The sequence below is a fragment of the Leptinotarsa decemlineata genome, unplaced genomic scaffold (genome assembly GCF_025532065.1).
Source record: "Leptinotarsa decemlineata unplaced genomic scaffold, Ldec_3_MD MMD2_tig00000882_RagTag_RagTag, whole genome shotgun sequence".
Taxonomy (NCBI): Eukaryota; Metazoa; Arthropoda; class Insecta; order Coleoptera; family Chrysomelidae; genus Leptinotarsa; species Leptinotarsa decemlineata.
Window position 1 is genome coordinate 22137869 of NW_027412556.1, and position 14091 is coordinate 22151959.

Genomic DNA, 14091 nt, shown 5'->3' on the forward strand with positions numbered 1-14091 from the left:
CGGTAGCTTTTTCGTAGTGAATAACGAACATCATTCACTACGGCATAGATCATGACGTACTACATACAGAAAATAAAGAACAAAAATCAAATCTGATGGATGTTTTAGAAATTATCAAACTTTAACAATCAACTTCCTAATTGAACCACCAAAAAGGTCAATTTCTGTAAATTTCTGTGATGACAGTTATCACCCGAAACGTCGAAACGTCGTAAAGTAACTTATTGATTATTTCAGTGATTTCAGATTATACTAGTTCTTGCCCGCGGCTTCGCCCGTGTAGAATTTGGCAGTTGTAGTACTAATTAGTACTATGTTGCTGTATCGCTGCTGTTCCAATGTTTTGACAGAATCAGAATCAACGACCTTAGGCGTACAGTGCTTTCAAAATATTGTTCTACAGCGCCATCTAGTGGCGAGTTACAGAAAAATTGATAGCCTAAAAACCTTCTCTATGAAAAATTATACATGTCAAGTTTCATCACGATCGGTTGAGCAATGTAGAAGTTTATCACTTACCAACCAACAAACATCCATTTTCATATATCAGACTAGTCTATGTTGCTGTATCGCTGCTGTTCCAATATTTTGACAGAATCAGAATCAACGAACTTGGAAAATTTTCTACAGCGCCATCTAGTGGCGAGTTACAGAAAAATTGATAGCCTAAAAACCTTCTCCATGAAAAATTACTTATACATGTCAAGTTTCATCACGATCGGTTGAGCGATGTAGAAGTTTATCACTTACCAACCAACCAACCAACCAACCAACCAACAAACAAACATCCATTTTTATATAGTAGATTAGACAATGGAAGTTTGAACTAATGAAGTGCATTATGAAACATTGTCAACAACCTTTAAACGAAGATGTGTTATGAGTATCATTCACAAGAAATCTGTTTTTGGATTTTCACTTTTCCATCTTCATACCAAAAGTGGAAAACTTTCGGAAAATGGAAGAAAGCGATCATGTTCAAAATAAACTTTCCTAACAGATGTGTAGATCATTCATAGAACTCAGTTTCAAATACATACTGGAAGAAAAACAACTTTCACTTGCACATTGGATCACACGGAAGAAATATTGCTTTCAAATCATTCACTTCCATATGAATATTGAATTATACTTCAATAATTTTTTTGTATTCAGTTTGCACTTCAAACATTGAAACAAATATCATTCATAGAAACGCCACACAATATAATATATTGATTGAGTGATATACATTGATAAGTACGTAATCCTCCTTATTCAAATTGTTGAAGTGCAATAAATGAAAGTGTTTTTAATCTGAAATTCCAAGAATCACGCCTCAAATATTATAGTATAGATTTCTATGTTAGTGGATTTTCCCTTGTGTAGATCAATGTACATGCGAAGTAGTTGTTTTGGGATAATTTTTTTTCCAGCTTTATCTTCGATTAACTTCTCTGCATAATCCATATATTTTTGTGAAGAATTTCAAACTAATCTCCTCTGAAAATGTACATCTTTCAAATCTGTATTCATTTCAGTGTGAGTCACTACTTGTTAAAATGAAACTTTTGGTATATCTATGTAAACTAATATTGGAAACATAATTCGTATTTTTCTTATAAATGATATCGTTCTATTAATGGCTTTTTCAGTTCGAGCTATGAGAAAATTATAATTATTTCAGATAACAAGGAATGTAAACAGTTTCTGTTGTTTCCATCTTCAAAATGGGGCTATAAATAATGGAACTCAAATAAAAGTTGAAATTATTTGAAAAAAATTAGCGACTATAATTATAAATGAATATCGTAAAACAACCGAAGGAATCTTGAGAACTTTCACTCTCATTCATAGTTGAATTTACATTATCAAATACGTCAACTACATACTAACATGCACTGAACCTCAATTCACTTCCGGTACCTAATCTATAAATCGTACTTATTATAATATAATTCAATTCATTCCAGTCCAGTACTTCAATTAGTGCCACACGATGAATAATTCGATAATCTTTGCAGTAGTTCTTTTGACGAGTTCGGTTTACGCCGATCAATCTGCTGTCGAACTTTTCCAGGATGTTTATCGGGCATGTCTTCAACAATTCAGTATTGCTTGTGTAAAACCAAGAACACTGAAATGGATAAATGCAGTTGCTGAAAAGAATTCTATCAGAATTACTGAAGATTTAGTTTTAGTCAAAAAATATAGTCCTGAAGTCCAGGTGAGTTATTAATCAGTAAGTTAAACAGGGCGTTTGCTAACTACGAAACGAAACTTCGGAACGTGATTCATTAGATCGTTTTAAAAAAGAAATTCCTTTCAACATTTGCTCGCAGATGCTTTCTTTCGAAGTCGAAAAAACGGTATTCACAAAATATTATGAATATCTTCTAATTCTAACCGATTCAATTGAAATTCATTACAGTTATTTGAAGTAATAAATTACGTATTTGGCCCTAACTATGTTGGAATTCATTGATTCAGTGACGTCTCATTGGGCACTGCAGAGAAAGTACGCCACTATCTTGATTTTTGTAACTTTTTCTGATCAAGCAAGCTCAAAATACAACTTTTTAGTCCCTAGTGTTTCCTTCATGGAACATTTTTTTCCAATAATATCGAAAAAACATGTGCCCCCATATGTCTCAAACTTTTTTTCGAGCTAGTAACTAAATATAACTCAATCAGTTCAGGGGCGTATCCTAAAGCACATGAGTTGAAATTTGTAACGCCACTGGTGTCGATAGGTTTTTCATTGAAAAGTAAATATTCATCTGCTATTTAAATCAAATTGTTTGTCCAATTCAGTAAAGTACCCTATAGAGTAATTTCATGTGCTATATTTAGCACGCTACATGCAAGATAATGCATGCTTCCTCAGACTTTGTCATAAGTGTTCGTAGCAAACGCAGGTGGTGTAAAACCAGAACTAGAAGAAGTTATATTCAATTTAGATAGAAGAAAATGTTATAAATCGAAACAAGAAGATTGTATTGCAACTTGAAGTCAACCGAAAACCCATTTGGAAAGTTCTACAAATAAACCTTCCATATCCGTATCATATACAGCTGGTCCAAGGTCTACTGTTTTGGGATTCTCGTCCAAGATTGGTCATGAGGAATACCACAGGAATTTTTATCACTCGATGAATAACAAATTCATTGTTTGCAATCGTGTTTTTTCATCAGAAGGTCAACACTTTGTTGATTTACTTCGAGATCGCGATCATTCACTTTTCTTCTCTGGTTTTCAAGACATATTGTCCATAGATAGTTTACAGAATGAGTTGAAGTGATTTTTAATCCCAAAAGAAGCTGATTGAATGTAAAGGAAACACACGAGACCAAAAAGTTATATTTTCAGTTGCTTCACCTAAAAAAATATAAACTACAAACAGTGGCGTACTCACTGGCTGCGATGCTTATTGAGACGACACTGAACCTAATAATTTCGAACTAATTGGGACTAGATAAGTGCCTTATTACTTCATATAACTGTTCGAAACATCACCCAAATCAATTTAAGGATATTTATGCTTTTCTCTAACCTCAACGCCCTATGTTTCAAAAACGTTTCAACTCCGGAAGTACACTTATTTTTATAAAAACGACGACCCAACGAATTGCCATCTGAAGTTTCATACCCTAGTTAGGAAATAGTGTATTTTTGTTTCAATAAATAGTTCAAACCCGTTATGCTTCCTCATTCCTGATTTTTACTGCAAGATGAATCCAATTGGTTGATTTAAAAATTCATCGTGAATTGACGAGATAATTTTCACAAACAATGACACTTTTTTATCAGCTCTATATGATTTTCAACACGAATTCAGAACTTCATTTTTCATTACAGGAGAATAGAAACTTACAGAAAGACATTCTGGAAAAGTTCGAAGATTTTTTGCAGTCTCATGATATTGTAGTCAGTGCCCCAGCTTTACTTCAACCTGACGGTCCTTTGGGAAAATATGTACCAAGAACCTTCCAACCGACTGATATAACTGTACCCTTGGCGACCACAGGTGAAAATTCAATAATATGAGTTCACAGTCAATTACAGTCACTTATGAAAAATTTATTGAATCCTATCTACATACATCATAAACTAGTATCATTTCGTATTGATAGTACTAAAAAATGTATGGTTCGGGATAACCAGTTTCTCATCGTATTATGACATTTAATCTGTAGAGTAACATATTTCTTTCGATAAAAAGTGTTTCCAAGTCCCCAATTAAGTTACAAAGTGGTAATAGAAAGGCTTTGAAATTTCGTTCAGAGGACTTTCCAATAAAATTTTGTTGAAAAATTGAAAATTCCATTATAACTCCATATAAAACATCCAATGTGAAGGAGATATTCTCTCTAAAAATCAAAAAAACCTTCGAAGTTCCATTCATTTACTATAAGACAAAATATTTGGATCAAATTGTTATTCGACAATAAAATAAGTATTTACATTTTTGAAATATTCTTATGATGAAACAAACTTCTCAATTGAGTTTCCAATGAGAATAGAAAGATTTGAACGGATCAATTTTTTCAAATGATATCAGAATTTATTATATACTTATATGTTACAGATTTCTGGAAAATACTTTTCTGAAAAATTCGAATATGGAATACTTTCCATACTTCATACTTCATTTGAAGTATCATTCGATACTGCATTTGATATTTTACAACTTCCAAGTCCGAACTACTGAAATGCACCATTGTCAATCACTTCCAATCATACATTGATATGTATTTGAAACTTTTATTCGAAATTACTACAAACTTCTAATAGAGGCTCCATGTGACACCCACAGCAAATTTTTGGAAATTGCAAATTATTGTGTTAGCAATTCCATTCAGACAAAACATTATCTTTAGGATGCCAACTTGGTTTGCGAAACGCATCTTGAGAAGAGTATTGCATTTCTGGTGTTTGGAGAATGTGCTCGTTTTTGATTTATTCCACGTCAGAGGTTCCGGTTTTATCTTTCATTTCAAATTCATTTGTCATCATTTATTATATTTCCAAGTCGAAATAATGAAACAATTCCAGAATATGTGAACTATTCGGATACTGAAATAGACATTTGAGAAAGTGAGTAATGATTCTAATTTATATAGTGAACATAGTGAAAAACTGATAGCGAACGAACAACTTGCTTCAATATTATTTTGTAAAACGTTTACATTTTCATCGAACAAAAATGCATTCTCCTTCTCAGGATAACAAACATTTTTATTATCATTCATTGCGAAGGCTTTCTGTTCCATTTTGTGAAAAATATTTTGAGTATACACATTTGCTCCATTTGATTTTGAATGAAATAATGTAAAAAATCAGAATTTGTAAGACGCGGAGTTGAATGTACGAAAATAGTCTAAACAAGAGCTTGATCGATAACCAAGTAACAGGGTATTTTCGATATGAGTATTTTTGCTCCAAAAAAATCCACCAATATATGTCGTAAAGTGAATAGAACTGATTTTATTTCGAATTAGGATTACTTCAACAATCATTATGTTAACAGGTCGATCTTCAAAACTGGTCAAAAAAGTTATTTTCCCTTTCCTTTTGGGTCTTAAATTCAAAACTGCTGTTTTGGTACCTCTTGCCTTAGCTCTGATAGCATTGAAAACTTGGAAGGCTCTAACTCTAGCGCTACTGTCACTGGTTCTTACTGGAGCTATCGCTATGTTTTCGAAATTCATTGGACCAAAGGTGAGTTTGAGCTACATTTCCAATAATGAATTTTTTATATTGATGTTGTTATTAATGATTTTTGGGGTGTGAAAATATAAACTTTCGCTTTGGAGGAATCAAAGTCATTTGAGTTTCAGAAATAATACGGGTAGAAAGACCACTTAGCTAAAAATTAAAAAAAAAAAAAACAAACAAATATTTTCATTATATATGACTCCAAAGAAGTAGGTTATTCGATAGTTTCTCCACTACTTCATCATCTACGAGTCAGACACCAGAAATGGCTGAATCATTGTACTTTACATTGTCTAATATGACTTTACTTTGATTCGAAATCTATAAAAGAACAAATGAAGTTAAAATGAAATATCAATAAAATTAACAATAAAACGTGAAATGAAAATACAATAAAAAGAATGAAATATATTCAAGATGAAAAATGACAAGTGAAGAAAGGAAAAATGAAAAATAATGAATGAAAATACCACCAGCAAACAATTAAAAATAATAAAATGAAAAAGGTTCCAAACCAAGTTACTTCAGGACGCATCGATTGTTAGTATCCACAATCGTCTTCGGGTGATAACCAAGTAACTTGGTTTGAAATCTTTTTTACTTTCATTTTTTAATTTTTTGCTTATTTTTTAGTTCTATTTTCTTATAATGTACTGTTTGGAACCTTTGGAGTTTTTTCCCAACACCAAATCGTTATCTTCCTCTTGAAGATGATCACTTGGTGATGGAAACACGTGTTGAGGTGTAAAAATAACGATTTGGTGTTGGGAAAAAACTCCAGTAATATTCTCTTTTCTTACTCTGTGATCATTCTCATTTTATTTTAATTCCATTTATTCTTTGGTAGATTTCGAATCGTTTCAGACAATGGAAGTCTGAACTAATAGAATTTCGTTTTCTACTTCTCCATCTTTTTCCCAAAATCTAATCTTTAAAATATACCCCTTTCAATTATTAATTTCATTTCACAATTTTTAGGTACCGACTTACGAAGTAATACATTACCCACATCATCCCGTGCATGTAGATTATGATCACATCGATGTAGTACCTGCACCTGCAGTACCATATGGTCATCCTGTATATGCTGCTAGAGCTTTTGATGAACAACAGTTGGCCTATACTCCGCAATTGAACTAAAACCGAGAATGCTGATTAATATTTATTATTTATTTTTGATTTATTCATTGAAAATATAAAATTCATGAGATTTTTATTTTATGATGGCATATTCTTGAAAAAAATGCTTCATGGAGAATATTATTTCAGTAGTTACTTATACATTATTTTTTTAAGTGGTTGAACAAAGGATGTTACAAAATGACGCTTTCGGCTTGAGAGTTTGGATTATTTCACCTTTGGAAAAGATTTAAACTTCATTAATATTCGGACACTAGCTTATTGAAATGATATTCTTTACTGCTCTCTTGGTGAAAGTGGATAGCAGATGGAGATGCAGAATTTCAAGAGTAGAATTATTTTGACCCGATATCTTGAGTATTTGGTAACAGTAGGCTGGACCTTATTGTTCCCTGAACTTCAGTTGACTCCGAGGAACATAGACACGGCATACTGATAACCAATGAAGATTTGGATGATGAAGCGACACTTGCCATGATCTCGTGTTCAGCTCTTCACCCTCAGAGGTGGTATTGGAAATATAAACAATATAATATAATAGAATAGAACTAGCCAATACTTGATGAAAATCTATAGGTGGGTAGCTGGTCGGTAGCTTAAGAATCACACGTTAAAAGGTAAGACTTCTTTAGTCCATAGCTCGAACAAGTTTCGACTTTTGAGGGCTTTCGTTCGTAGGGATGCGACAGCTGACTAACGGAAAAACATGATTTTTTAAAATTTATTAAAACTCGTCAATAATTATCAACACTTGAGAAAGCTATTGTGTAGCGAAACACGTGTCTCGGTTTTTGTGAAACCTTTTATAGTGTGAGTCATACAATAAACTGTATTAATGAGTTAAAATATAATAAGGTATAATAGGCTCTCACGACCGAAGTCATCAATAAGAAGAAAAAAATCCATGCTGATTGGCAGTGATCAAATGGACCCTGCACTATCGTATGTTACGTCTGCTATCGTGGCAGACATCATCAGTAGTACGTGCATTGACTGCGAGGACGTAGATTGTATTTCTAAGTTTCAGCAACAACTGACTTTGATAATAATATCTAGCTATCCAGTTACCAAAATGATAGATTGGAATTGCAATAGCAAAATAACAACGAAAATACTTGTACACTTTGAGAACTAGTGAGCATTGTCCCCAAATATTTGGGAAAATGTAAGTGAAAATATAGGAATAGAAATCAAAAATCAAAACACTGATGGATGGTTCATTTCTACCAAAGTAGAGTTATACAGCTATGAAAGCTCCTTTCCAACAGCTATAAAACTGATAGTCATGAAATCGATATCCAGATGTTATTATTCTAAAATCATACGTGATTCTCGGGGCCAATGTATGCATCATTCTCACAGTCACAATCACAGTCAGTATCACTGTCCTAAGCAAATTTAACCAATGGGATCAAATATACTGTGTCTGCTCAAGTTTGCACCATATGAAAAACTGTTTTTTTTAATTCAACGAAAAGAAGATTTTTTACAAAAATGTCTGCATGGTCTTGAACCTAAAATGGAATCATCAGATATAAAATGTTACAAGTCGTATATGAAGTTTGTCAGAAAATAATAATTTTGTCCGACAGTAAAGTAAATCATCGGAAACTATTATCTTTTTATTAGTTAAAAATTCGATAATTTTCACGTCTCTCAACCTCTATGTTACATTATTTGAATGATGCATTAAAATGAATGTTAAGTAATTTTCAAATACATAAATATAGTGCTAATAATGTCAATTGCTTTTATTCTGATTGATTCGGCCGTTACTTGTTGAAGATCCATAGTAATTTCATAAACTACACCTCACGATTTGATCTCCACAAACTTCATTTGAAAAATATATCACATGTTTCGCTAACACAGTAGCTTTATCAAATTATATTCACAAATCTCAATTTCGAATATTTTTTTCATTTGCCCAGTTAGATACAATTTATTTTTCATGAATAGAAGTTTCGTGAAAGAAACAAGTTACTTATTTTCAAATTGATTTATCCTTCCTTTCTTTGGAAGATTCTCTCATCTATTTTTTTTGTATCAGATGGAGTAGTAGAAAGCCAAAAACTTTCTTTCCCAAAAAATCTAAATATTTCTTCATCATATAGTTGTTCACAACACAACGGCCCAAAATTTGAAATTTTTCCATCATTTTTTCTACATTGGCATTAATTCTCATACTACGCCATTGTGGTGCTCCGTATCATAGTTTCAGTGATCTATACATGAGATTATTTAAAAGGTCTAGGGGAAGGGAAAGATCCAGAATCCAGATCTAGAAAGGAGTTTTTTCCGCTGATGACGTAACTCAAGGTCTTTCGGCGTGCACCGCAACTTAAGGCCAAGTTATAGGCAGAATATAGCATTGGTGTCATGTTTTTACAACGGAAATCTTCGTTTTCGTATGAAACCTAAAGATATGTTGAATTATAATGAAAGAGATATATCATCATTTAAAATAGAACTTGAAAAGCTTCCAGAAACAAGTGTTATTGTAATGACTTTGAAATTCGTGTCTAAAGATTACCTTGAAAAGGATTGCAAACGCGGAATAAGCTATTAGAAATTATAGCCTCAGTTGCTGAATAACTACTATTCACACTCTTTCACATTGAAAGAATAGTGTGAAATATCCTGACACTGTATCGAGTACGTTACACACCTTGAAATGCAAGTACGTCCTCGCACTGCAGGGTCCTAGTTTATTCTGAACACTTTGATGCGACCGTGACCGGTGATCGAATCGTTGCGGCTTTCGAGGTCAAATCATAGGCGGAGGATTGAAAGGGGGTTTTCATGGCTATGCCTTAACTCATGATCATGTGTCGTCACAGGCAACTCAAGGCCAAGTCAATGAAGCTCTTTGCTATACCCTAATTATTTTTATGGTTTCCACCCAAATTTGAAAGTTTCTTCCGTTTCTCCCTCTCACTCCAAATACGCTATTACAATTGCATTGTATTCAACGGCAGCCCATTTTGGGTTATATTGAAAGGACATTCAGGAGACCGTCTGGTGCATTATAATAATCATTTAAAAATAAACTTTGAGAAACTTTCCGAAATGAGTGTTATTGTTATGACCTTGAAATTTGTGTCTGAAGATGACCTTGAGAAAGGTTTGTATACACGGAATAACCTATTAGAAAATAAAGCCTCAGCTGCTTTACCTTGGCTACAGACTACAGAGGTATTCATGTACTATCTAACTAAAACACAGAGTATTCGTATACACAAATGCCTAATAACCGCAATCGACAACCTATTACATCGAAGGAAGAATGTGAAATATGCCGACACTGTATCGATTACGTCGCACATACCGCTGTCAGAGTGTCAAGAAAACCACTGTATTATCTGCAAGTACATCTTTGCACTGCAGGGTCCTCGTTTAGACTGAACCCTTTGATGCGACCTTCGGCTCACCAAGCCATCGGAGTGTACGTCACATGTAATTTGTGGTTTTTCTAAATTGAGTTGAAATAAATCGTGTAGTGAATTTACAAAATGTGATTCTATTATTTGAAAAAATGTTATGCGTTGAAACTTCCAAAGCGTTTTTGTAAAATAAGTATAGAAATTTTTAACAGTGTGGCATAAAAGCTAATGACAAAACTACGAGTCCGTTCAACAAGTGGTTTTATCTATTGCTGGTAGTTCGATTGTTATTGATTGAAAATAACAAAGTTTCAGTTCAGAAAATCAATATTCATCTAAAGAAATATTCAGTTGTATTCGTGAAGATTAATCAATCATTTGATTAGGACTGCGAGAGTGATTGAAATTGTGGGAAAGATACATAACTAGACCCAGAGAGTCACGTATCATTAGAATGATGGCAGCTAGATTTCAATTTCATTGCTGTCAGTTTTATCGCTATTGCAATGAAAGTGACAGCAATGATTGTAATAGCGATGAAACTGACAGCAATGATAAAATTAATTAAACGCTTGTACCCAATGGGTGCCTTCGGTATGTGACCTTGAAGTCTGACCTTCAAAGATAACTTCTTTCCCAAAAAATTAATCACTCCTAAAATTATAACCCTTTCAAATCATATTTAGATTTATTGTAGCAGTTCCAAACATGAGTATACGGAAGGATCAGATAAATTTCCTAATGCAGGTATAAATTGGAACATAAGTTTATGATGGGGAAATTGACACAAAACACACACACACACATACATACATACAAACAGTAATATCAAGATGAGAGTGCTTGAAAGTTAGACACAAGTGATTGAACCATATACTTGTAGTCAAGTATATAGGGTCATCATAAAAAAACAGACATCAGCCTTCAATTCTGAAACACTTAGGTAATAGTTTTGGAGATTTATTCTTTTTGAGATGTCCTCCTATCAGTTAAGCGCGTATCGCGTTACAACCTTCGGCATCTTATTGGCAAAATGTCATACATAGTATGATGGAAATAGTGAAAGTAGTTTGGGCTTTATTCGCTTAAAGTTAATTGAATGTGATGAGAAATTGTGCTCTATACTTAGTTGTGAAAACAATGCATATATCAAGATCTATGATATTTTTTTATTAGAGGATTTTCGAAAATATATTGAAAAGGAAGTGGATTGCACTGTCAAATAAGAATATTGAAAAAAAAATATCGCATGAAATTTGAATGCCAGAATTCAAAACAGATCATTCGAAACCATTTTGAATGCAGTTGAGAAATTACCTGCTGAAATATGATTGATAGAAAATAGATTTGAAAGAAATAAATAGGGAGATGTATCATTATTTGGTAGACGTAGTCGATCAGGTGAGAATCGACAGACTAACTAGAGCTATACTTTATGTGTTCTTTCCATGTGAATCAGTATGTTATGGTATGATTGAAGAAGAAAATGTGTATTGTTTAAGCATAATACCCGTTTCCATTCGGAGAGAAACATTGAAAATTGAAGAAAGGGGGTTCAAGCCAAAAATCTGTCAAATTATCTTATGAAACGAATGATTTTCTGACGGGGGGGAGATACAAATAAGTATATCAGCGGGCTCACTGAGAATTTCATATACGCGGAGATGTGACGACTATTCATAGTGCATAATATAAACATTATGGAGATACGAGAAAACATTGAGAGAAGAAATTACTTCAGGAGGATACGAACACAGTTGAAAAGATATTCCGGGCCACCTCCAACGAAATTGGAGCCATTTTATTTTTGAGTATTTTTCAAGGGCAAAACACAAGCACTACAAAAAATCCTTAAGGCGCTCTAAGAGTGGTGCCTATGCGAAAGCAGCGATTCACATTGGATATGAATCGCTAGAGATTATATCAATTTGAAGAATCGTTTTCAGGAAGTCCATTCCACATATGAACACAGTTCTCCAGATAGAATGTTCTTAAACAGTGAATTTTGTGATGTACTGAGTCGAACCTCAAAACGATGAGCAGCCACAGTCCGTTGCGTATTTCTGATATGTACCGCTATTGGTGGAATCAAATATGCCAAGTCACCTGAACACTTCCTGTGAAAGTATAAATAGAAGAGAGACAAATCTCCAACCTTTCTTCGATGTTCCAGGCTATCAAGGTTGTACGTGCTGTTCGCGTCTCCAATCAGGCAGATGCCTCTTTCCTGGATGGAATCCAGCAACAATATGTTTAGGAGCAGAGCTCCATACATGAGAAAAATACTCAAAGAAGGTCTGATCTCAGATTCATAAAGCATCAAAAGTTGCTGAGGTATGTACAGTTTCCTGGTTCGGAACAGTGTTTCAAGATTTTGAGAAGCAGTCTTTGCAATCCCAGCGAGATGATTGTGCGAAGACATATTAGTGTACATTTTAACCCCCAACAATCTTATCGAAGCAGAAAGCGGAATTGTACGTAATAATACAGATACTTGAATATTGAGGAAAAAGTGTTGATAACGTAATATTTCACAAGGTTAACGTGATATATACAATACTATATGACGTCAGGGTATATTCCTTGACATGAAGAGGAAGTCCATTTTGAAAGCAAATGAACAAATATTATGTATATTCACTACATTGATGATAAATTCATGTTGAATAATGAATAATATATATGTACACAGTGGGTGTTAGATGTACTGAAGAGGGGGCGGAGGTAAAATCATAACAGGAACGCATAAGTGATGAGTGAATGAATGTCATACAGTGGTATTTGGTGTAAGTGATGAGGAAATACAACTATTTTGAAAATAGCTGCCAGTTTTATGTCAACCATTGAACGAAGGCAAATGAAGAACGTAGAATATGATAACAAAAATACACTTATATGACGTAATATTACGACGTCCACGGTATTAGCCACAGGCTTTGATATATATTCCGAAGTATGTACTCTGAATACATGTAATGTCCACATAAATCATATCTGATGTACAGTGCTTACCGTTGCCTTGTGTTTGATTCAACAAGCATTACAAACAAAAAAAACTGGTTTACACGAAAAAACTCCTTCATATGCTGGATCAAAGTTTTCCAATTGCCTATCTTTTTGTGTCAAAACACAAACAATCTTTAACAAATTTAAGAGAACTAAAATCATTTTTGGTTCAAAACAGATTTTATTCAATCTCAGATTATTCAGAAAAGCAGTAGTAGGTATTATATTTCCGAATTTATTTACTTATTGTGTATGAGGATAAATGTACCTACCTGTGATATGAATATAAGTATACATATATGTCAATATGTATATGTTTGAAGTGTTAGGTTAGATTAGGTCCAAAGTGAGTGGGTCTATTCTACCCTCCACCGCAAACCGCAAGGGTTTACTGTGGCTCACACATATTCACACTCGACCAAATAAATCCAGCTTCTTACCGAAACCGATTAGTTTGTATGGTGAGTGGTCTTTCAGATCAGATGGTGAGAGTACGGCTCTGCCGAACTCTAAAGGCCTGATTCGGCCCCCTGCGGGGCAGGCACAAAGTATATGCTCTGTTAATGAGGTAGTCGGATAGTCAAGTTGTAAGATTCCCACCTTGATATCCACGACAACCTTCCCGTATGAGAGTTTTTGTACGTCAGCTACACCTGACGAAGCCTTAGATTCAGCCGTGTAGGGCTTCTTCGCCACTGGTTTTGGTAAATCATCACTTGAGCGCAAACTTTTGCTAACCTGTTCGAAGTGTACTTTAAAATTGTATAATATGTACTGTATTTGTTTCCATAGTATATATGTATATTTTCATAACTTCCAATTGACAATTCTTATATCACTTTGGTGATATATGGTTAATAAATAA

General features: G+C 33.7%; 1 protein-coding gene across 1 annotated transcript; it reads left to right on the plus strand.

Annotated features, from left to right (window-relative positions):
* The first annotated feature begins 1937 nt into the window (after positions 1-1937).
* Positions 1938-6918, plus strand: LOC111512767 (uncharacterized). Its single transcript, XM_023168920.2, has 4 exons — positions 1938-2206; positions 3838-4006; positions 5510-5700; positions 6676-6918. The coding sequence occupies exons 1-4, from the start codon at positions 1979-1981 to the stop codon at positions 6835-6837; spliced, it is 750 nt and encodes a 249-aa protein (XP_023024688.2). The 5' UTR covers positions 1938-1978; the 3' UTR covers positions 6838-6918.
* Positions 6919-14091: the final 7173 nt, after the last annotated feature.